Source organism: Labeo rohita, chromosome 17 (genome assembly GCF_022985175.1).
Source record: "Labeo rohita strain BAU-BD-2019 chromosome 17, IGBB_LRoh.1.0, whole genome shotgun sequence".
NCBI classification, from domain to species: Eukaryota; Metazoa; Chordata; class Actinopteri; order Cypriniformes; family Cyprinidae; genus Labeo; species Labeo rohita.
The window spans coordinates 21,159,136-21,185,469 of record NC_066885.1 but is presented as its reverse complement, the minus strand read 5'-3'; the positions used below and the strand labels follow the sequence as shown (position 1 = coordinate 21,185,469).

The 26,334-nt window shown below is 35.0% G+C and overlaps 1 protein-coding gene across 2 annotated transcripts in view; it reads right to left on the bottom strand.

The window, feature by feature from the left end:
* adam12b (ADAM metallopeptidase domain 12b) overlaps positions 1-26,334 on the bottom strand; it is a 120,578-nt gene that overhangs the window by 92,086 nt on the left and 2,158 nt on the right. For both annotated transcript variants that reach the window (XM_051133660.1, XM_051133661.1), the window contains exons 2-3: positions 10,166-10,272; positions 5,785-5,858 (exon numbers count right to left, since the gene is read on the bottom strand). In XM_051133660.1, coding sequence (XP_050989617.1) covers positions 5,785-5,858; positions 10,166-10,272 — 181 coding nt within the window. The remainder of the gene's footprint in view (positions 1-5,784; positions 5,859-10,165; positions 10,273-26,334) is intronic.

Below are 26,334 nucleotides of genomic sequence, written 5' to 3'. Positions count from 1 at the left end.
AATTTAAGTTAGAACAAGCAAAATAATCTGCCAATGGGGTAAGCAAAATAATTTTTTCAAGCAGAGAACAAGATTTTTTTGCTTACCCCACACTGTAAAAAACAATTTGTTGAGTCAACTTAAAATAATTTGTAACCTGGCTGCCTTAAAATTTTAAGTTCAGTCAACTCAAAAAAAAAACAAAGAAGCTTATTCAACTTGAAATGTTAAATTATACTAAGTAACAACTTAGATATTTGAGTTGAATCAACTTAAAATTTTAAGGCAGCTGGGTTACTTACCCATCTGTTAAATTTAGCAAACACAAATATCTAAGTTGTTACTTAGTACAACTTAACATTTCAAGTTGAATAAACTTATTTTAGTTGACTGAACTTAAAATTTTAAAGGCAGCAGGGTAACAAATTATTTTAAACTGACTCAACAAATTGTGTTTTTTTATTTTTTACAGTGCATTGCCAGATTATTTTGCTTGTTTTAAGCCAATTTTGACTTGTTTTTTCTGAAAACACGACAATAATTTTCGCTAATCTAGAAAATACTTCCTTTTTAAGAATTTTTAGATATTTTGGCTGGAAACAAGACAAAAAATCTAAGTAAGAAAAGCATTTTTTGCAATGCGGTACCTGAGAACGTATCTGGGCACGATCCGCACTCCAGACGAGAAGCGCAGCCCCACACCACATCTTTAAAATTCGAACACATTGTTTTCATAGTGTATACACTCTCACATAGTTTTCCATAAAATCACTTTGTATTTGTCCCAAATTATTATTAATGTACATAATGATTTCATCCTAGGCTGGAAGACTGTGTATTGTGCATCTTTCAACACAACGTTTGCATTTCTGTGACTTTAATACAGTCTGTATACTTCGTATCCACCTTTTTCTTTACCGTGGTGAGACTTGCGGTTCATTAGCTGCTGTAGGGAAATAATGAGAAGAATAATAGCGTGCAGTAAACAGTAGAACTGCACTACAAACCAGTGTGTTCATAATTAAGATAATACATTAAAATAATACGGTAAGACACACCAATTTGCAATATCAAGCAGCAAAACCAGCTGTTTTGTACAGCTAAAAATAGCTGGACACAGATAAGACTGGAAGCCAGACTGGACCCATAAAATTTACATTTTTCAAATGTTTTCTTTCCCTTTGCTATGTTTTTTTAAACACCGTTCAAACTCATCCATACAACTTTATTCATTCTTTAAGTGAACTTTTGCCCTCTTGGTGATTAGATTAACTGTTTTGGGCTGTCTTCTTGATCTGAATGCGACACGTCTGGTGATACCCGTGAGTTGTCCTAACTGTGGCGCTGCGCTGCTTGTCTGGTGTTTGAACGCCTGACCGCACCTCTCCAAATAGACGAGGCATTTATACTTGTCCCGTTCACCGTTGTACTATCCTTTGAAACGAATGGGCCAGCAAATAGAAGTAATTGTCCTCTACAACCATAGGGAATCGGGTAAAAAGTAGTAGTTTGCTGGTACAATGCTCAGTTTGGAAGACTGAAAAATGTTTGTTTTTCGTTAGGGCCTTGTCACTAACGATTATTTTGGTAATTGAGTACTCTGTTGATTATTCTGACGATTAATCGAGTAATTGGATATACACTGCAAAAAATGCTTTTCTTACTTAGATTTTTTGTCTTGTTTCCAGCCAAAATATCTAAAAATTCTAAAATCAAGAAGGATTTTCTAGACAAGCAAAAATTGTTGTCTTGTTTTCAGAAAAAACAAGTCAGAATTAAGTGAGTTTTTGGCTTGAAACAAGCAAGAACTCACTTAAATTTGATGTCTTTTTTCTGAAAACAAGACAATAATTTTTGTTTGTCTGGAAAATCCTTCTTGATTTTCAAATTTTTATTTTGGCTGGAAGCAAGACAAAAAAAATCTAAGAAAAGCATTTTTTGTAGTGTAATTTATTTATTTATTTTGGTAATAAAAATAGACCTAAGCAGACAATAGCCTTTAAAATGACTTAAAATTCATATATAATAGCAATGAGGTAACAATAATGATTTCAAATAAATGATCAAAAGCAAGTAATTATATGGTTTCATCAAACAAAACTGTTAAAATACATAATGTATTATGAACAATAGAGCTAACGTACAATACGCATTATAACAAATACCTGCAGAGGGCGCCAACGATGACTGTTTTTACACTATACTGCACGATCGAATCCTTGTTTAATATTGACTAAACAACATTTAATTAAAATGTCCACTTAATCTTTAAAATTGCCATTTCTTTTACGACAGAAATGCCACTGTAATTTGGTGTAATACGATGTGGACATCAAAACTTGTAAACTTTTATTTTGAATTATTTATTTTATTTTTATTTAGAAAAATGTATTTGTAATGTAAATATGTATTTTCCTGTGTTTGCCTAGGTATATAAATGATTTACCTTACAAATCTGATTAAATTGCAGACATTATGTTCCCAGATCAATGTTATAGTAAACCCAAACTCACAGCAATAAAAGAGATGGAGTTTGAGATGCTCCACACATGTAAATGATAACAGTTTGTGTGGAGCAGCATTTACTGTGAACAAAGCCATTCTGAGACACATGTACGTAACCTACACGTGTTCAAATAATTAAGCACATATTTTAAACCTGCATCGCATATATTTATTTAATTGAATGGTAGCATTTGTGCATTCACAATAGCAATATGCTTTATTATGATCTTAAATGTGTTTAATATATCTTGCAGCCTTGAAAAACTCTCTGATAATTAGTTTCAAGGATGCTCGTCCATGGAAATAACCATGTGACATTTGTATAATTATTTCTAGTCTGTAAAATATTGAAATAAATGAATAACAAAATGTTTAAATTTGAGAAGTCTGGACTGTTTTTCAATGAAATAAATCTATTTGTTATTTCACAGAGAGTAAAGTACCGAAAAAAGGCACTGAATTTCATGTGTATGGTACCCAACCATATTAAGGAGGCCTAAACATCATACACATGTTCTCATTGTGTCTGTTTTTTGTTACAGACTTTATGGTAAGTGTTTTCTCTCAGTCTTGAGAGGAACACGGCCCTTAAGAGAATTCAGCAAATTAAGTGAAGCAAAGCTGCAACTTCACTGGGCAGCTGCTGATTAGAGTCTATCAGCGTTACAGTGTTCTCTTCAAGTCTCTGACAGTCAGCTCTGAAGCCTCAATCGCCATCGCCCACAGTCCTAAGCCATTTATTTCGAAAATCCTTTGGATGAGCAATCAAAGGTAGCAGTGCTTTTTTTTTTTTTTGTTCGTTATGAGTTAAAACAGAGTTCAAGGCTGTTGTGTTGTATTGCTGATCTGTGCTTGGAGAATACAGGGAGGAGAAATCCACAGAGTAAAACAACAATGATTATTAAATGAATTCATCAGAAATAAGTTCAGGAAGAGGTTAGACAAAATTCAGAGAAAGATGGAACCATCAACCCTCTTTTATCAAATGCATTGTCAAAGCAGTTAGAGTGAATAAATGAGATCCTCGGTTTTCTTGTGGCTTGAAAAGATACACACTGGCTGTATTATTTTGTCGAGGAGTTGCCACTTGTTCAGTTGTCATTAATATGCAGTGAATCACTTTGCATGTGTAAAAAAGCCTTCAAGATCTGACAGTTCTTTGTAAAAATGCTTATATTAAAAACTGTGGAGCTGCATTGGGTTTTAAAAACCAAGCAAATATGTTTGTCTGGTAGTGTCTTGATTGTTACGATGACTGTGATGATGTGCACACAAAGCTTCATGTTCCTTGTAGAGAAATGAGTGTCTGTCCTCTGGGTTGGGCTTTTATATATCTGGATGAGTGATGTTTTTTTTTGTTGTGTTTTTGCTGTGGGAACTCAGCTTAATGTACAGAGAAGGTCAGTGTATATCAGACGTCCCTGGACACCAGTCCCTGGAGTTTCTTTGTTGCCTCGTTGGTTTCTTTCTGTCTGTCTGTCTCTATTGCTCTGTTCTTTCCCATACAGAAATGTAATTATATGACATATATTGCCCTATATCAAGAGTGCCATGTATGTTACCTATAAAGTGATATCCTCTAGATATGAAGATAAGAGTTTATAACATATTTAAAATACAGTAAAATTAGTATATATATAATATATATAATATCTATATGATTACATTTTATATGGTAATTTATGTAGCTACTAGCAATATATATGTGAACAATAAAATGCACATTTATTAAACCATATACAAAAATGCTGTGCATATATACATTTTTCTTAAAACTTTTTTTAAATATCCGTGTCTATTTTTTAATATTTACACACACGTATGCAGCACGGGTATATTTGCAATAGCCAAAAATACATTGCATGGGTCAAAATGATCAATTTTTCTTTTATGCCAAAAATCATTAGGAATTAAAGTAAAGTTCATGTTCCATAAAGATATTTTGTAAATTTCCTACTGTAAATATATGAAAACTTCAATTTTTTTTATTAGTAATATGCATTTTTATGAACTTCATTTGGACAACTTTAAAGGCGATTTTCTCAATATTTAGATTTTTTTGCACCCTCAGATTCCATATATTGAAATGTTCTATCCTAACAATTATTTATTCAGCTTTCAGATGATGTATAAATCTCAATAACTGACCCTTATGACAGGTTTTGTGTTCCATGGTCACATATTTATACATACACATATACATATATATATATATAAAACCTTTTGTGTATCTATATGTTTAATACATGAATGTCTACAGAATATGCATATAAAATATATGTAAAAGATATATGTAAAAACTACTTACATTTGGGTATTTTATATGTCTACAGTAAACCTATAAGAAAATTGGGGATTTTATTTATGGCCCAATGTGTTAATTTTAACATTTTATTTTTAACATAAAATCATCAAATCCTTCCATTTTCTATTTGTTCTATATGTTTTAATTTTGTACATCGTATTTAATTTTGAATTTAATTTAATTAAATTCTTTACTTCATATGACAATATGTACATATAATACATTTGCATATGGGCTGAATAACCACACATTACATCTTTCTGATCCATTGCAAGAACCTAGCAATGTTAAGATATACAATTCCACATACTGCTGAAAGTGCAAATGAATTATAATTCTGTATTCTGTATCCTACTTCAATTCAAATTTGCATTTGAAATTCTCAAACTGTTCTTTTCAGTTTAATTCTGAATAGTGCATAACCTTGGTAAAAGACACGGAAGAAGTAAAAGGGAGAGAGAGAGAGAAAAACAGACATTTATGAGCAAGTTTTCAGCTGCTTAATGTTTCAAACTGTGGAGTTTCACTCTGCTTGAGTGCCTCTTACTACATTAGCTGTTTACTGCATTAGCCCATTTTTTAAAAATGTGTTGCAATATTTAATATATTTTTTATGCGCATAAGGAAGTCTTACATCATGGTGACACTGTGTGTGTGTGTGTGTTGGTCAGTAATGCTGAAAAACTCTGCTCTTTTCCATGCAGTTACAACGAATATGAACTGGTGCTTACAAAAGTACCATGAAAGCATCCTAAAAGTGATTTAAACATCTAGTGCATGATATTCCCATTCTTCTAAGTGATTGAAATAATTCAGATGAATGACAGAATTTTTATTTTAAACTATGAACTAGTTACTTTTATGTGTTTTGTTTTGATGAGACTGGATCAGCATTTAGTGATCCTGCTAGAGCTAGATTCTGTGGTTTTGTAAAAACAGTGTTTGATCATGTGTGTGGAGATTTGAGAGTCAGGAGTGTTGTGAGAGAGACTTACTGGTTCTTCTCCATAGATAAAATCAGCTGTTGTTCTCCTGCTTGGATCAGGATGCGCAGCGAAGCGGGAGGCGTCTAAATAAATGAAAAACAAAACAATCACTTCATGTCCTGTTTTCCTGTTTCAACCAATTTACTCTAAACCCTGCACCTTCCCTGCTGACACATACATACACACACGCACAGCCTTCACACCTTTGAATGACTCAGGATTTGATCCAGCACACCAGACAGAGCCACAGAGCCAAAAGGAAGCCTTCCAACTGTCATTTTGCACATAATAATGTGTCAAGCACTCTGTACAGGGCCATGGCTGATGTGTTCATGTACAGCCACTGCATCTTTATTCACTTGACACATTCGAAGACATGGGGAATATAAACTGAACTGCACACACAAATATCATTTAAACATAAACTGGTTCTTGATAAATAACAAAAGATAAGGCCAGAAATGTTCGAGTGAGTGGATCTCGGTGAATCAGGGGTGTACCTGTTCTCAGTACTCCTTCAATGTGAATTTTTTATATTTCTTTTGTTTGTCCATATGAGACAATATACTGCATCCTTCTTTTTCACAACCTAATGTTCATCTGCAGAGTTAAGATGTATATTTGTCATATTTTCTCACAGTTTTTTGTGTTTATGACCAAATATGTGTTTACTTAAAGTCCACCTGCAGTGAAAATCAAGTTTTTTATGTTGTTTATTTGCCTATGCGGTGTTTTTAATATGCTTTTAAACAAAGTATGCACCAATCCATTAATCAACACCATTGCTGAGTATCTTCTCCTTAAAACTGTAGTTTCCCAAACGCTGTGTTGCCAACTAATTTAGGGAAAGTTGCTGAAGGCAGGACAATTTGTTGCTAAAAGTTGCTAAATTATGTGACGTCATTGTGTGGTGATCTTTATGTAATCGCAATGCAAAAGTGCATAAAATAAACATATATTTATATTTAAATACAACATTGAATTTTTGAACATTTACACATTTTTAAAAAATATATTTTTTGGTATTTTTTATTAACTAGTAAAATTACCAGTACCTTTTCAGTTGCTAAAAGTTGGCAAATAAAATTTTAAAATAGCTACATTTATTGCTAGGTGCTTTTTGAAGAAAAAGTTGCTAAGGTAGTGTCTGGCAACACTGACCAAAGGCTGTCCCAGAAACGTGGTTTGAAGCAAACTTCAATAACCAGTTACGTCAGTGGACAGATTCCTATCAACAGCATGCAAAATATACCAATAGGATTACTAGCACAAAATCAAAAATTAAATAGAGCATTTAATAGAGCATATAGAGCATTAAATAGAGCAAACCCCCTAGCGGCTAACCGCTATCTTGAATAATAACCTGCGGCAACAGTGTCAAGTAGCCCGGAGTCAGACGCACCTCTCCCGCATTGGCACCCGCACTTCACTGGCATATGTTCGCGGCGCAAATTGGAATCACAAACTAGGCTGCATTCAAAAATTATTTAAACAAACAAAAAAAGAAATATTTAAATATGTCATTTTGATGATCAAAGATGAGGTTTAAGGGATAACATTTTTAACTACAGGGGGACTGTGTATACTGTACTGCGATAGCTGAATTTATTGCTGCATAATTCTTTTGATTTATGTTAATTTGCATTTACTTACAAACAGTATAATCGTAATTGCATGGGTTTTTCGCATGTAAATGAACTATTTTCATAGGGAAAATTAAGTTTTCACCCAAAAATAAAAATGAAAATTCTGTCATTAATTACGTTGTTCATTTGTTCATCTTTGGAACAGCATTTAAGATATTTTTGATGAAATCTGAGAGCTTTTTGACCTTGCATAGACAGGGTCAAGACCACTGTTCAATGTTAAAATCAGTGGTTCAACCTCAATGTTATGAAGCTACGAAAATACTTTTTATGCACAAAGAAAACAAAAATAACAACTTTATTCAACAATTTCTTCTCTTTCGTGTCAGTCTTCAATGCATGTTCACGAGAGAAATATTTCTGAATAACTCTTCAGCTTTCCCTTTATTATACAGAAGTAGAATGACCATCTATTTTTCTTGCTAAACAGCTGAGAGAGCATATCTTTCTCCCTCACTCCAGCTGGAGTGATATGGCTTTGGGCCATCAGTCAGGCCACTCATGGTGCAGGCCGACAGGTCCTTTATTCTGAGCGGAATTTCCTGCCTGAAATACTTTACCCTCACCACAACCTCAATCTCCACCTGCAAATGTTTAATCGCAATCACCTTGGAAAGCAAAGCAAAGCGAGCCATTCCCTAGCACTGCATTTTCATGACATACAAAACTTTTTCCTAACAATGCATTAAAGACATTCCCAACATTTCAGACAGTTCTGAAAAACTCTGGGTGTTGAGTTCCCGATGCCTAAGCCTCTGAGCACACATGAATTCCCTGCAAAATGGGCAGTGAAATGGCCTCTAAGTGCCATGTGCTAGAGTCAGACATTGCTCTGAGCTACTGAAGACGTTTGACTGTAATATTCATTGGAGCTCGAGTAACTCAGTGCGGAGACTGGAATCAATTAAGCCCTAATGACGAAGGCCCCGTGACTTTTTGCGACAATGTCGCCACGGCTTCAGGCAGTTAATCTAATCTAATGTACTCCAAAACAGTTTTCAAGATTCATCACCTCATCACTCAGCCCCTGTGCCTCTGGTGCCGTTTGGCAGTCAGGCCTTTCACTCATTTTCACAAATGACCCTTTTAGAGCTAAAAGGCTGTGGCTCAATAATGATACTGACTATGGGAGTCATACATTGTGAACTAATTTGTACCGTAGTCTAATGTTATACCAGTTCGAACTGAAGTGAACTTGCATTGGACTCAATATATTAGCCATCTCTAAAGAGTGTACGCAACTCAGTGCTATTCAAAATCAGAAAATCATATAAAAATAGAAATAAACACCAGCAACGTCATGATGGAAGTGAAAATGATTTTCTAGAGGTTTAGGAAAACACAGTCAAACCAAAAATTATTCAGACACCAGATATAATCTTTGATATTTTTTTACTAGTGGGTGCAGGACACTATAGTTTATTTATGTAAGTGAGGATAGCAAAATAAACTAAACTGTGACATATTATACCCAAAAATTCTTCATACAGTGGACTACTAGTAAAACAAAATTAAGCACTGCTAGGTAATTGGTTGACCTAAACTGGTATTATCTAATTCTGTACTTAAATTTAACCAGTGTTGGGTACATTACTTTAAAAAAAGTAATTAGTTATAGTTACTAGTTACTTCTCACAAATAGTAACTGAGTTAGTAACTGAGTTACATCATTATAAAAGTAACTAATTACCAGGGAAAGTAACTATTGTGTTACTTTTTTAAAAAAATATATCAATATATGTCAAAAAATCTCAAATAATTTGGATGCCCCCAATGTTAAATATAGTAAATGAATAAAACACGGTACACTAAGCTACACTGTTTTAATGTTGCTGTGGGACAATGTGAGAAACACCTTCCAGGAGCTAATTATTACATTATTGGGGTTGCTTCAACCTGCGGACATGAAAAACATCAAAATAACAAGAAAACAATGTGCTTTTGTAAAATAAATAAAATAAACAGGGTGCGCTCTCTGCCATCTCGGTCTCCATCGCCTCTCTTCACAGACACGTAAATAAAACAACCTGAATCTCCGTGAATACGTGCCTCACAGACATGAGAAATATATGTATAGAAAGCTTGAAATGTCACATCGAAAAACAAATATTCTCTGATAAAGTTATCTGTATGATACCATCTAAATTCATCTCTAATTTAATCACGTCAATGAGCGGCTCTGCTTTTAAAATTTTAAACATCCATGTGAGATGCGCAGACATGTAGGTAAACACCCACGTCACCTCCATAAACAAACATGAACATTCATCGGCTACTTTTCCTTTCTGGAAGACACGCTGAGACGAATATGCCAGAATTTACCTCAGAAGAATGAAATAAAAAATTATAGTAACGGTGCATTTTGTTGCCAATAATGGTAACGGAATTGTAACAGGGGAAACAGTAATTCGCTTGATTTCTCGTTACTGAAAAAGTAATGCCATTGGTAACCGTGTTCATTTATAACACCACATTTAATCCCATCACTGAATTTAACAGCTGACTGCTGACAGCTATTCAATCTAATTAATTTTTTGAGACAGTCTAACAGAAGGATGACATTATCAAGATGAATTTGTTCTGACACAGTTTAACTCTTAGTTCTTGTCATATTTTATTACCATTTTCTAAACTATAGCAAATAAACTCTGATAATGTGAGAAATGTTGAAGGTATCTGAATAAATTTTGGTTGGACTGTATGTGAAAAATTGTGCAGCAGCAGCATACAGTGTTCTTTCTTACCCTGGAGCGGAGCCAGCTGATTGGTCGCTGCTCTGTTCCTTCCAGCAGTAGTGGTACCATGGTGTGGTAGTGTTCCAGTTTGTTGAGCACACTTTTTAGTTGCCTCCCTGCGACAAGCGACAAAAAAAGCTCCCATTAGTGTTGCAGTGGGAACCAGAGACACAATATGTGATGCAGCTGAGCTTTGTGTGTGTACTCGAGGCAAGAAGTTCAAATGACCAACAGTTAAAACCGGGATTGTAAACTGAAGACAGCAGTAAGTAAGCAGTGCTGCAGTAAATTAGGGCCAGCATGAACAGATGTGGAGATAAAGACCATTAACTCAGTAGAATTTGTAGTCCTAAAACTTGGAAGAGAATTAATACTTAAGTTATGGGTTCCCTCTGGATTTCTAATGGGATTTTAGGATGGTGGCTTTCAATTTACGTATAAAATAAGGTCTGTTTTTTGGGGTAAAAATAAACAAAAGTCCATTATTGAGCATTCCATTGTTGCCTAATCCAAGTTTACTATGCAAAACCCACAATAATAATTTATAGTGGTCGGTTTCATTTGGTTTTCTTTGCAAAAAAAAAAGTTTTTCCCACAGGGGTTTTAAAGGGGACAAAGGATGTCCATTTTCCACAAGTTGGTATGATTCTTTAAGGTCTATAATGTCTATAACATACTTTGGTTAAAATTCCTCAATAGGCATGTAAAACAACCCCCTTTTTACCTTGCCAAAAACAGCTCTGTTCACAGCAATCCGTTTCAGTGCGTGTCTCTTTAAATGATAATGAGCTGCTGCTCACCCCACCCATCTCTTCCGTTTTTTGTGTATTTGGTGGTGCATTCCCATCAAAAACAAAACCTCAGTGACTCTGATGTCAGGAGAAAATGAAGACTCAACTACCAAACAACTGCATTGCTTACAAGACATTGTTACAGCTGCTTGAGTGGAGAGAATGGTGGACAGTGTACAACTGGCTGAGGGCAAAAATATGCTAATACAGGACAGTCCGTCAGCAGCCGTGGGCGGGGCCTGAACAGTATGACGTGATACTGCTAAAAGAAATCAAAACGGCTTAATAATTGACACTGTTGAGGTTTTTAGGGGATTAAACAAAAAGGAGTGAATGGATTTTTATCATTGTAGGGTGGTTGTGTCCACACACTGCTAAGACAAATTTATATGCATATAATGCATATATATGCATTATATGCTCATTTATATGCTCATAAAGTGAATTTTCCCTCCGATGTCCCCTTTAAAACATATTCTCTAAAATGCCACAACCCATGAACCAAATCAACCAGCTTTTACGATGTAATTTTATTTGAAGCAGTGTTGGAAAATCAGACAAAAAGACAAAGATAAAAGAATCACGGGTAATGTAGTTTTTCACCAGTATGATTACTTAAAAAATAAGTAATAAGTCATTGTTAAAAACCAATTATTTAAAATAAGTATTTTTACTTCAAAAACCCGATTGTTGCACACTATGTATGGTGGGACAAATATGGGGGTTCAGAGTATAATTTTTTAACCACATTAATTTCACACTTGTCTAGTACAAATACGTCTTTTTGTTTCATATTTAAGGTGTACACAATTGTCGTTATTTACCTCAAAAGAATGGAAGTTAAATGTGACAACATGCCCCGTAGGTAGGGTCCATCGTAACATGACCATATAATAGCTTAAAATGTTATCTGATCTAATTAGAATAATATACAAGACAAACATATTTTGTCAATAAAATAAAATTCTTAACATTGCCAAAAAAATAATGGCGTTTTTTAAGAAAACACAGCTATACAGTATAGTTCAAAACAATGTGTGCAAATGAAGAAACACATTCAGACATTTAGAAAAACACTCCCCTCCCTCCACACACAATGCTTTACATTTCTTGAAATAATAATTTCTGAACATTAAACATTGATTATCAGTCTTTATTCACCTGTTTCTTGCGGTTTCTCATTCAAACTCATAAAAGTAAACGGTGTAAATTACATTGTTAATGTCATATAATAGCATTGTTTAGTACGGAAAAATTTTCTTCAGCCACAAATTTACTTTTACTATGGTAAAATAAATATTCAGCATTATCTTTCTAGATTTCTGAATTTCGGTGCACTTTTTTCTCTATATAGTGTTGATATGGCAACTAGTAAATACCGTAAATTTGGTTATGATAGCATGTGTGGAAATATTTAAACCATGTGTGTTACAACTAACCCCGTGTTGCAATTTTGTGCTTTAGAGAGGTAAGTGTTTTATAGCACGTCAACATCACGTGAAGAGACTTCACAATTTTTTCTATAATATAAATGACAATTTACACAAAAAATACATTTTGAAACTGGTTGCATGCTTTGAAAATGTAAGTTGCTAACAAGTTTTTGCATACAGCATGGATTACAATGGTTGCATGTTACGTCAAGCACATAAACCCACATCCTTGCTGAGCACACAAAGTATTTCCACCATTTTCAAATATTAATAGCAGCTTACTGTATGTATTCAACAACTGAAAGAAATTCTGTATCTAGAAAAAGGAGGTGAGTTGAAATGCTGTCTTCCATTCAACACAGAACTGTCATACTTGGAAATGTGCAACTGAACAGCGGTTGATGCTGGAAATTTCAATTTATAAACTCATAAGGAATCTCTGATAGATCAAGATGATGTAACATGAACATAGCGTCACCCCGGGAGATGTACAAGCTTGATGAAATATATTCACTTTTATGTGCATACAATGATGAATCAAAGGAATGCTTGATGAATTAGCATTCCAGGTTGGGCTACAATTTGACATAATGAGTGAAAACTATTTTATGGAGTATGACAAAGAATGCAGTCAGCATATGAATAAGTGTGAGTGCATGTCATAATTTGACAAAAGTATTTTTTTTAAACAATGGGGTCCAAAAGTTTGAGGCCACTGATGAAAATGTTTCTGTTTTGTTCTGTTTTATTACAAAAGTTCAAACTGGCATGTAATGAGAAGAATGATAAACTTGGCTTGACTTGCTTCTGTGTTTCGTGAGTGTAGTTGCGTCATCAGTCTAAATCAAAAGGCTTCTCTCTTTTCTCTCCCTCAGTGAAAGCATCGTGCCCCCACAGGGCCAAAGCGTTCCATCCTCAGCTGAACCTCAACACTACAGCATCCATTATGAATTAGAACGACAGACATGGAGAGAGAGAGAAAGAGAGAGAGGGAGAGAAAGAGAGAGAGAGAGAGCAAGAAACGAAGAAGAGGTGTAAGAAAGAGAGAGAGACATGCACAATAGAGCAGCGTGGAGAAGTGCATCCTTAAGAGCGTCTGAGGCAGCAGAGTGACAACACAACATGTTTTTTTCTCATCTCCCTGAGCGCTGTAAGCCCTCGCTTTTTTCTTTCTCTCCCTCACTGACTCACATACAAACACCTGTCATATTTTATCAAAAAAAGTGTTAATATAGTTTTTACATTTGTTATATTTATAATTAGATTTTTAGAATTATTTCTGAAGGATGTCACTGAAGTAATGGCTGCTGAAAATTCAGCTTTGTCATCACAGGAATGAATTACATTTTAAATATATTGAAATGGAAAACAGTTATTTTAAGTACTAATTTAAAGTTATTGATTTTTTGATGAAATAAATGCAGCTTTGGTGAGCAAAAGGTGTTTTACTAAAAACTGTATGATTTTAAGATCCATCTTTTCACACTGAGGACAACTGAGAGACTCATATGCAATTACTACAGAAGGTTTAAGCGCTCACTGATGCTTCAGAAGGAAAAATTATGCATTAAGAGCTGGGGGTGTAAACTTTTGAACAGAATGAAGATGTGTACATTTTTCTTATTTTACCTAAATATCAGATTTTTTTGCCCTTCAGATGCTACAGAAGATAGCATGTTTCCCAGAAGACGAAATAAGCTAAATTTATCCTGATCTTCAATTTCCAAAAGTTTTCACCCCCAGCTCTTAATGCATCGTTTTCCCTCATGAAGCATCAGCGAGTGTTTGAACCTACTGTAATAGTTGCATATGAGTCCCTCAGTTGTCCTCAGTGTGAAAAGATGGATCTCAAAATCATACAGTCATTGTTGAAATAGGTTCAAATACACAAAAATGCTGAAAAACCAAAGAATTTATGGGACCTGAAGGATTTTTTCTAAAGAACAGCAAGCAGTTTAACTGTTCAGGACAACAAGGGACTAAAAAAAAACACAACTGGTAATGTGTGATATATAATCATCTGAATTTAAGAAGTACCATGGTATTATCATGTATCATGGCAGTTCTACTGTATTCTTTGAAGTAGTTTAGGCAACCATGTAAATGCATGAATATGGTAATTATTTAGTATAGTTCTTTTCAAGCACTGTTATATTACCATCCAGTACCACAACTATATCATATTACCTTTTTTTAAAGGTCAGAACAAAGATACTGAACCTCAAATCTTAGAACTAAATGATATGATCTCCACATAATTGCAGTGGGACACTATAAGGAACCAAACAGCTCCTGAAAACACATACTTAGTGCACTAGTATGCCATAAATAGAGAACATATATATACTCAATGAGAAACTTGTCAGCACATAATAACACATATTCGGTCTGCAGGGCACACTGGGCTCATAGCTTTCTGCTGCTGGTCTGTCAGATACCCATTATTACCCACGATTCAGCATTCTTAGGGAGACAGGAAGTGGCACAGCACTCTGGAAATGTCTTTTCTCCCCAGTGGGAAGCTATCAGTCACGTTTCAGTATGTGTTTGTGCACATCCTGTCATTTTGGATATAATTTACAGCACACAGGGACACATATGCACAAACCCCCGCACTTCCTTTACCCAGACACAATTTCCTGTCTGTCATTATCATTCACCCTCGCTTCTCCTAGTCTTTTTGTCCAAGAAGGATTCAATTCAAGAAGAGGCTTTGCACACTAGAGCAAAACTGACATCTGTGCTTAAATGGGAAATGAGTAATGAAATTAGATTGAAAGACATTGTCATGAGTGATGTCTATTGATGTCCACAATGAATAGACTAAACACATAGATAGATGATATACTTTAAGTTATTTTACATATGAATCCTAAATATGAATCTCTCGAAAATGGTATGAGATAATAAAACCAAGTACCATAGTTGAATTTCTAAGGCCTCTGAGTGATCAAAATTTTGTCATCTGTTTGATAAGTTTACACTTTTTTTAAGTAAAAGGCCTTTACATACACCTTGCAAAATTTGCAAAATGTTAATTATTTTACCAAAATAAGGGGGATCATACAAAATGCATGTTAGTTTTTTATTTAGTACTGACCTGAATAAGATATTTCACATAAAAAAAACATTTAGTCCACAAGAAAAAATAATAGCTGAATTTATAAAAATGACTCTGAATTTACATATGCTTGATTCTTAATACTGTGTTGTTACCTGAACGATCCACAGCTGTTTTTTTGTTTGTTTGTTTAGTGATAGTTGTTCATTAGTTTTGTTTGTCCTGAACAGTTGAACTGCTCGATGTTCTTCAGAAAAATCCTTCAGGTCCCATAAATTCTTTGGTTTTCCAGCATTTTTGTGTATTTGAACCCTTTCCAAAAATGACTGTGTAATTTTGAGATCCATCTTTTCACACTGAGGACAACTGAAGGACTCATATGCAACTATTACAGAAGCTTATGAAAGAAATGTTCACTGATGCTCCAGAAGGAAAAATTATGCATTAAGAGTCAGGGATGTAAACTTTTGAACAGAATGAAGATGTGTACATTTTTCTTATTTTGCCTAAATATCAGATTTTTTCATTTAGTACTGCCCTTCAGAGACTACAGAAGATACTTACATGTTTCTCAGAAGACAAAAAAAAGTTACCCTGATCTTCAATTTCAAAAAGTTTTCACCCCGACTCTTAATGTATCGTTTTTTTGGGGTCATTTTTATACATTCAGCTATTATTTTCTCTTGTGGACTATACGTAAACGTCTTTTATGTGAAATATCTTATTCAGATCAGTACTAAATAAATACCACACATTTTGTATGATCTCTCTTTTTTTAATAACATAATTAACATTCTGCAAGGTGTATATAAACCTTTGACCTTAACTGTATTCATATGTCAGGCTTAACAGGGTTAATATACAGTAGTACCAAATAATAACCAATATACATCTGCTATTTATTTTCATGATATTTAGCAGACCTAAAAAACAACAACATTCCAACACCTCTCATCATAATGCAACACAGTCACACACCATATCAGCAACCCTACCAGAGCTCAAGGCATTTCATTGTCACCGGTATTCACACACCATCCAATCCGTAAATAACAATATGTTTTTGTGCACAGTGTCTAGCTTTGGCAAAACTCTCCCTGCATCTAAATAGAGTGGGGCAACAGTGGGGCTCTGGAAGTAAACATCCCATTCACTTTCTCCACACAAACAGGTTTTAAAAAAATATTGTATAAACTTCTCAAAACTGACCTACGAGTTCTGCAAAGTTTTAAATCAATGGTATATGCTTCTGTTGAATTTGTCAGTCAACATTATTTCATATTGCTTTATATAAAAAAAAAAAAAAAATAATAACAGTCCTCTTAAAATTTCAAACAAATACCAAGTTCCGTCATGAAACTCTAGATGGTGCAGGCTGATGAGTTGATATATACAGCGGTGAACTACTTGGCACACGCCTTTCCTAATAACGTGCTAGGTAGCAAGTTTAGCGGCAAAACGCAGCTAAAGTAAACAGGCTCGTCACTCCACAGAGAGTAGAGAGGGGCGGGGCGAGCAGAGCTCATCTGCATTTAAAGGAACAATCCCTCAGAATGGGATGATTTTTGCAGAGCTCATTTAAGGTAAAAAGGGTGTTGTTTTACTCAACCATTGAGAATTTTTAACCAAAGTATACTATAGACTTTTCATTAAGACCCTAAAGAATCATATCAACTTGTGGAAAATGGGCATCAGATGACCCCTTTAACAGAATTTTCCAAACTCAACGGAAAGTGAAGATTTAATCCAACATAAACCAATCTGAGAAAGCAGTGGCTGATTATCATACGTGATTGTTTCACCACAGGGTGTCAGTGATCTACACTGGCCTAATCGCGATGCTGCGGTGTTTGTGAGATCTGATGAATAAGATCATAATGAACTTTTATTTATCTGTATTAAATATGTATCTCTGTATGTAGCCTAATGCCAAAATATGAATATTCAGAGTCGTCGCACTGTCAACGTGTTACTGTTAAAAATTATTTAAATGTTTAACATTGTTAAATAAGGCAGTTACCGCACATTCATTCAGCCATTTTAAACAATGGAATAAGCAGTAGGGGCTCAGAATAAGAGCACCAATGCATACAAACAAATTAGCCATGGTTTTACTACAAATAAAACCAAAAATTGCAATTGAAGTTAAATTATATAATCACAAATTAACTCGGGTTTTACTACACTGACCATAGTTTAACAATGGTAGGCTATTTGTAATAAAACTGTTGTTATACAAATGTAAAAACTGAAAAAACATGGCACTTTTATTATAGTAAAACCATGGTTAATTTTCGTAAGGCTGTTTATCAGTCAAACTCATTTAAAACTGTACATTCAACAGGTATGAAATATGATCAGTAAAAGAAAAATACTGGTCATGAGACTGCGGCATGTTAGTGGGGAAATATATTTATTTATTATACAGAATGCACATACTAAAAGGAAATATATTTATAGTAACATTTCAGCAGGTTGAAGATAATTCATGTTAATGCAGAGAATATGATAAATTGTTTTTTTAAAGAAATGCCTGCTCTAACATGCAGTAATAGTCTGCGTTCTCATTAGAAACTGTCTGTATGTAGATGCGTTGAATGCTAACCGAGCCATAGTAAAACGCAGAAGTAGTTACGCAAGTAGTCCATTCAGCAGCGTAGCAGGTCTATTCCATCAACACTAAATATATTAACACTGTCATATCCCTTTCCATGCTAAAGTCTTCCTAGACTTGTTATGACAGAACTTATTTGACTATTTTTCAACAAACATTCAGTTTTTATACCTATAATGAATGTACATCAATAGTTTTGCTTTTCTCCTATGTTCAAATACATTTTTGCTTCAAAACAAAGTCTGAGGTGTTGCCATTCATCTTGGGGGAGGAAACTAACAGGAAAAATACTTCCTGAACCAAGACTGAAGAAGTGGGCGGTCATTGTTTCACTCTACACACGTAAATCCTTGATGCAGACAGTATGCTTTTTCTGCTGAAATATTGAAATCAGTGGACACTTTCCTATTCCATAAGGTCACAAAATTCATACTTTGCCGTCCTAACTGTGTGTAGCTTTAGCATTACCTTTGGAATGCGGCTGTGTGTACCTCCTGCTTGTTTTTCCTTCTTTTTTCTCCTTCCCTTCACGCCCATGTCACGTTCAAGCTATCTGAAGCAAGGCCTGATGACTTGACCAGATTTATTAGTTTAGTGTCAACGTGAAACCCCAGAGAATGCGTATGTGCACATATGCGCATGCACGTACGGATATGTTTTATTGAACATAATGAAATTCCATTGAGGCTTGTAACTAAATACAGCACTGACAGCAGCAGGCCAAACAATTCATCAGTACACCATCTAATGAAGCTTTATTGCTTTATAGATGTTCTGTTGGATAGGTTTTGGGGCCAAAGAGAGGGAATTAAGCAAAGATCTGCGGTACGATAATAAAAAAACATAGCATAAATGCATAAATTAGATGCTGCTGCCGCTCAGTAATTATTTGTTTAGCATTTTCGGTTATATTCTCTTTATTGATACAAGGCCCAATTTATTTTTTTTAAACAGACCACAAAGGAAAAGTCCAAGATGTTTAGCAGCTTTTATGTGGGAATTTTAATTACATGTGTAAGAGCCGCTGCACATGTTTGTAATGGTGTAAATGAATCCAACGTGAGAGATTTTTACTGTATTCTTTGTCTAAAAAAAGCTTTACGTGAAATTCTAGGAAACTGACTGGAATGATTATTCACACATGTTCCACTCAGATTTGATCACAGAGGAGTGGCAGTGCCACTTTCTTTTAAAAAAATAAACATCTTTGAGTTAACTTTTTCCAGTACACATTCAAATTTCTACAAAAAGTACAAAACTACTTACTTTGTAAAGCATAAATGACAACCAATCTTACTTCAGTATTGTGATGTGTTTCTAAGAACTTGACTTCAGTTTTGATTTTATGTCGACTGTATCAAGAAGTTCTGACTTATATTTGACACACTCCATCCTCCTGCTCAAAATATCTATTTAAAATGAAGTTTCAAAAAATGAAAATGATACTTCAACAGTTTGTCATCGCCAAACCAGTACAAGTGCATGTTAAGTGTGTTTTAATGAACATGTTGACCAAATGTTCTTGCTTATGTACTTACTTATAATATGTTTCTTTATTTAAAACCGTAATTTATGCAAATGACCAGATTTGCATAATTCCTTTAGCAAAACCAATCACTTAATGAATACACCGTGATCAGCGGGCACAGTTCAGTCTTACTAAATTGCTTTCCAGCTCACGAAAACCGCTCACCAGTCACTTCCAAAGTATCTCAAACTCAGAATCAGTAATGAGGACTTTCTTCTACCACTAGGCAGACAAGTTAATGATAAGTTTCTTGTTTGCAACGTCTTCAGGTTTCTGAGTGGATGACTTGAATACATTAGTTCTCTCCTAACAGCCTGAAAAAGCACCGTCAGCATTCTGAGAGTCAGCTGCCGAAACGGGACGAGAGGTGAGAGATTGAAAGAGGAAAGCGCGATAGTGAGCTGGAGATTAAGAGTGTGTGTGTCAGATGGAGAGAGTGAGTGTGTTGGTAAATGGCTAATGCGGGTGGTGATGGTGTGAATGAAGAGAGATTACTGACTGAGAGAATCTATAGACTTTATGACCTTGCTATAATAATCTCTCTCTGGCTCTGTCTGTCATTCTCTCAGTCTCTAAACTCACTGGTATTGATGTGCAGCTACAGATTATGATTTTGAAGCTCTCTGATGGCGAAAGAAATGGGAGTTTGGAAGATCGACGTCTTAAATGGTTGAGGCTAACTATGAGTGGCATCTTAGGGTATTAACCTCTTTAAACAGTGACCCTTAAGGACTCCTGCTGTTCATCTTACTCTTCAAAAAACATTTATCCTGGGACACACATATAAATGTGAAAAACTGGTTTTCTATTATAATAAATTAAATACTACTGGATTCATAGCCACATTTGAATAATACTTGTAATATAACATTCATTTTTTTTAAAAAAATTCAAGATAGGAGGAAAAACAAACAAACAAGCAGGCAAACAGATATAGGTAGATATGGTTAAAACACTAATTGAGCAATTACACAAGATCTTTCATCATACCTTCGGATGTTAATTCATGTTTTTTCATGCTGTAACTACCAGTAAAGAGGAAGAGATGATCACATTTTCTCACACTACGCTTGAACTGAGGCACCTATGCATCGCCGAGCCACAAAGAGTCTCAAAGAGTACCAAAACAGCATTTATTGTTTGAATTTCCTCATAAAACGGACAGAATTTGAAAGATGAGACTTTGTTTCTTATCGAAGTTAACAAAACAGAGTTTATAGCAATTCATGGTGGTTTAACTGGTTAAAAGGCCACAACGCTGTATTTGTCGCATACAAACGAGTACTGAAGCAAAAGACACCCAATATTTTGCCGTACGAATATGTGTACTGTTACACCCCTAACAAACAGATAAATTCAATAATTAAACATTAAACCTTTAATTTAAAAAACCTACAGGTATTGGAATGTTAATATGGTATGAAAGACCGTTTCCGCCATTAATTAAAAATTAAAAAAGGTAATTCAACTTTTTTTGTCTCACAGTTCTGACTTTTTTTTCTCACAATTGCGAGTTTACATCTTTTTTCTTAGAATTGTGTGATACAAACTTGCGATTCTGGCTTTTTTTTCTTAGAATTGTGACTTTATAACACGCAATTGCAAGTTTTTAGTCATAATTGTGATGTATAAACTCACAATTCTGAGGAATCAGAATCATATCAGTTCTTTTTCCCCCTCAAAACTGCACTTAACTCACGATTATGAGTTTATATCCTGCAATTTTGAGAAAATTCAGAATTGCAAGATTTAAACTCACAATTGCAAGAAACTGTCAGCATCGATAGCCTTGTGGGCAGCGTGCCAACATACAGCGCCGTTGTGCTCTGGGTGTCCCGTGTTCGAATCTCGACTCGAGGACCTTTCCCAACCAGCCTCCATATCTCTCTCCTAATTTGCTTCCTGTCACTTCTGATTTGGCCTGTCATAATAAAGGCAAAATGCCAAAAATAAATCTTAATTAAAAAAAAAAAAAAAAAAAAAAACCAACAATTGCGAGAAACAAAGTCAGAATTGCTAGTTTATATTATGCAATTCTGAGAAAAAAGAATTGGGAGATAAAAAGTCGCAATTCCCTTTTTTATTTTTATTCAGTGGAAGAAATGGGTTTCCATAATATGATGATCATACTTTGAATAAAAAAAGGTTTATTCATTTTTTTAAGGGTCGTAAATATCTCTCCTCCTTGCCCCCAAAATGTGTTCTTGAAATATTAAAGCTGTTTTTTATAATCTCATAGGACAAAGGTTTAATTTCTTATAGACATGCATGCACAAATAATTCTGGTATTAGATATTAAAAACACACTGTCTGCATGATTCATAAATAATCAAAATATGACCAAATTCTGACTCATATGGCAATATTCTTGTGCAAGTAAACATGTTCACTTGTTAACTAATTCAGTTAGTCAAGTCAAGTCATTCACACTTGAATTTGGAAAATGAACACTGAAACTGCTGTATGTTTTTAATTTAGCCTGCATATACGGGAAAAAAAATCCTCACACTGTATATTCTTCACATTTAATGAGGAATCAAATAGATTACAATGTAAAGTACATTTTGTATCAACTAAATATATCCCTGAATGCAGTTCTCCACAAATGCAACACACACATACATAAACCAAATTTCAAAGACAGCTTAGATGTCTAATATGTCCGACATTTAGGTATGTTTGCACACTTAGAGAAAACGACACACACAATGACAGAGAAAGACTAATGAGCGCAAAGAGCTTAGACCTGCACCACCTGACAGCACAAACTGATCCCTATTGTCTGAGCCAGAATCAATAACTAGGTGTTTCTGCCAATCAGTGAATGAGAGTGTGTGTGTGGCATTGAGCTTTGGATCAATGCAGAGAACAACAGGGGTCTGTTCAACATGTCAAAACTGTTTCAGAAACAGTGAAAGCGGTCTTAGCACAGCTCCTAACCGAAAGAAGAATGCAAGACTGAAAGCATCTGCCTTACATTAATTCAGAAGAGATATTTGATCATCCTGTAAATTTGGATGACAGGCTTGTTAGTGTGTCACTCTCCAGGAGGTAAAACCAGACCCCTCCCATGGAGAATGAATTGGTCACGGAGGCCAAAGCCACAGTGAGGTGATGCACATAACTGGGACAGACCTGAATCCTTTAAAAAGAAACACATAAACACACACGGTCCAGCTCAAAAGGGTGCGGTAAAACTGTGTCAGAGTTTGATGATCACGTCACCCCTCCCTTCAACAGTAAGCATTATCCGAAAAACTCTACATGAGTGTCTCTATCTCTTTGTCACATGAAAAACAAGCTTACACAGGAAGAGAATTGTAGATTTAAATGGAAATCCCCACCAAATTTATCACTATTTTATCAATACCCCACTGAGCACTGTACGTCCAAACGACGTCATTTCAACGTCTTTGTCGGAATATAGACATGATCTGCACGTCGGGTGGACGTCTCATGTTTGTTGGGACGTTCCTCTTTCTCTGTCAGAGTTTACTAAGGCTGGTCACAAACTACACTTTTCATTCCACTGACTTTCATTCATACAAATGTGAAGATGTGTAACCAAAAGAAGACTGAAACGTCACGCAGTGACTTCTTACCTGAATTAAAAAATTGCAAACTTTAAAGGAAAAGTTCCCCCCAAAATGAAAATTCCGTCATTAATTACTCACCATCGTGTCACTCCTAACCTGTAAGACATTCATCTTCAGAACACAAACTGAGATATTTCTGATGAAATTTGATAGCTTTCTGACCCTGCATAGACAGCAACACAACTCAAGCCAAGTTTTCCCAATCAAAGTTACGAATTTATTTTGTGCGCAATACTGGAATATCGCTTAAAACATTTGCGAATAAGCACTGTTTCCATCCAATGAGTCAAACAGAATAAAATCGTCACTTCCTGATAAACTGGCACTAAATATCACTAAGAAAAGTAGGAGAAGCCATTGAATATAATAATTTTCACCTATAATAAATAACTTGTGATTTAAAGAGAGCGGATGAAACAATACATGCGGTCATTGCTTTCGGAGGCAGATGCCAGCTGTTTGAGAATGCAGTCTTGTAATACAGTTTTTTAATACAGTACTTTGACGGCAGACTTTGCTCAGGCATCTTAGAATGACCATAACATTTCAGATGCTGTGCAATGAGATCAGTAAAGTTAGTCAAGCTAGTTAGTCAAGTTATCCGGTCTCATAACGCAGTCACATGCCTTTTTTGGTGCATGTGGACGCATTAATTCGCAAAATGCATTCCATCTCCCATTATTCACATTAACCGTTTTTCGCACAATTCAAAAACCACCTCAAGTGAGCGTAAAAACGTTTTTGCAAATTAAGGGATTTTTTTTTTTTAATTTTGGTGTTTCCATCACTCGTTTTTGATGCGATACTTCAAAATGCGCATAAATACAGGGTGATGGAAACATAGCTTGACACGTTCAAGGTTCAGAAAGGTAGTAAGGACATCGTTAAAATAGTCCAAGTGACATCAGTGCTTTAACCTTAATCTTATGAAGTTACAAAAATACTTTTTGTGAGCAAAGAAACAAAAATAATGACTTTATTCAACAATTCCGTGTCATTCTTCTTCTGGGCCTTGAATGTGGTAGTTGCATTGCTGTCTATGCAGGGTCAGAAAGCTCTCGGATTTCATCTGAAATATCTTAATTTGTGAGTGTGATGAGGGTGAGTACTTACTAACAGAATTCTCATTTTTGGATGATCTATCGCTTTAACTCTTCAGGATTGCAGCATTGCAGTAAAATGGAGTAGACTGTATATTTTTACATTTCCAATGAATTATATGTAGAAGTTGACGGATGTATCGGTTTTGCTGATTAATCGGCAACAATAGTTGACTGGAACTATCGGTTATCTGCAAAAATCCATACCAATAGTTTTTTTCGGGTTGGGTCCGTTGCTGGAGCGGCTGAGAAGGTCGTCATTATACATCAAAGTCCCTATAGTTTTTGTTATAAAGCAGGAGACACGTGACACTGCGCTGCACAGAGTGGGACACTTCAAAGGCGGATTTCTAGAAGCGGTGCTGCACTTCTGCCATTGTGTGACTAACATATTTTTATATTTTGATTAGATAACCACAAATGTTCTAGAATAGAAGCAGTTAAATTGTGAAAGTACACAATATCCATATGTATGCAATTATAAAACTGTGGCCTTTGTGTAGATATTTAAAGATGGCCATCTTTAGCTTGATTGTTGATGTAATGGTAACACTTTACAATATGAGTCTATTTGTAACATTAAGATTGATAAAAGCTGTAGAATAGAAGTATTGTTCCTTGTTAGAGTGTGTTAATTTCAACATTTACTGATATATTTTAAAAAAATTGTAGTTCCTTTTGTTAACATTAATGAACAATGAACTAACTGTAACGATCAATATGTAATTAACATTAATATTTTTATTCATTTACAAAGTATGATTTAGTAGGGTACTTTTTTTTAAATAGTAGAGCACTATTTATTTTCTGTTCAGTATCCATTTTAAAAACTATCGTTCGATTAATTGGTATCGGCTAGTGTGGTCCAACCTAGTTATCAGTATCGGTAAAATCCAATATCGGTCGACCTCTAATTATATGTATTATTTTAAAAAAGATGTCACAAAGTGAGACATTGCATTATGATCATTGTGGTGTCAGTAGAAATTTTGCATGCCTATTCGACTGCGACTTGAGAATGAATTGCACCCACCGACAGCGCCTTTTACTTCCACATGCCGTCTTGTTTTAGCATATGATTCACAGAAGGGATTATGAAAATCATGCACATTTATGCAAAACAGCACAAACGTGCCTCAAAAACACTGAATGCATTTTTGCGGATCTGAGCACTGGGTTGTGGGGGATGCTGCAGATCTGGTGCACTGAAATGGTATAGCAATGAAGCATCACTGTAATCCAAACACCTGAATAGACTCTTTAAAATGCCAAAAATGTGCTTGACTACTAGAGTGTGTATCAGTGATACACTGACACATGTATCATCCACAATAATAAAGTAAAATTGCTGTTTTAACTCAAGTACACCACTCACTTTCAATAATTCATTCATAAAGACAGTGCCTGCGTTCAAATGTCCAAAAGATGTCCACATTTTTCAATTTTTTTCCCCCATTTAGTACTGCCCTTCAGAAGCAACAGAAGATACTTGCATGTTTCCCGGAAGACAAATTAAGTACAATTTTCCTTGACATTCAAACTCAAAACGTTTTCACCCCCCAGCTCTTAATGCATTGTGCTTCCTTCTGAAGCATCAGCAAATGTTTTAACCTTTTTTAAAAGTGTTTGAGTTCCTCAATTGTCCTCAGTGTGAAAAGATGGATCCCAAAATCATACAGGCACTTCTAGAAAGGGTTCAAATATGCAAAAGATGCAAGAAAACCAAAGAATCTGCAGGACATGGAGGATTTTTCTGAAGCAGTGCTCAGTTTACTCAGGACAGTACTAAAAAAATAACATGCGTTTTGTATGATCTCTCTTATTTTGTTTAAAAAAATGTATATTTTCACAGATTCTGCAAGGGGTTCCCAAACTTTTGCATGCCACTGTATGCCTGATTATGATATCTTAAGTGCTTCCATAATCAATAAAAAAGTACATGTAAACATCTTATTTAAGAGGTTTTTGCACTAAAATGCCTTGTGCAAGAGATTTACTGAATTCTGCCCATGCAAAACAACTTTAAATGATTAGTAGCCATCAAATCGGATACAG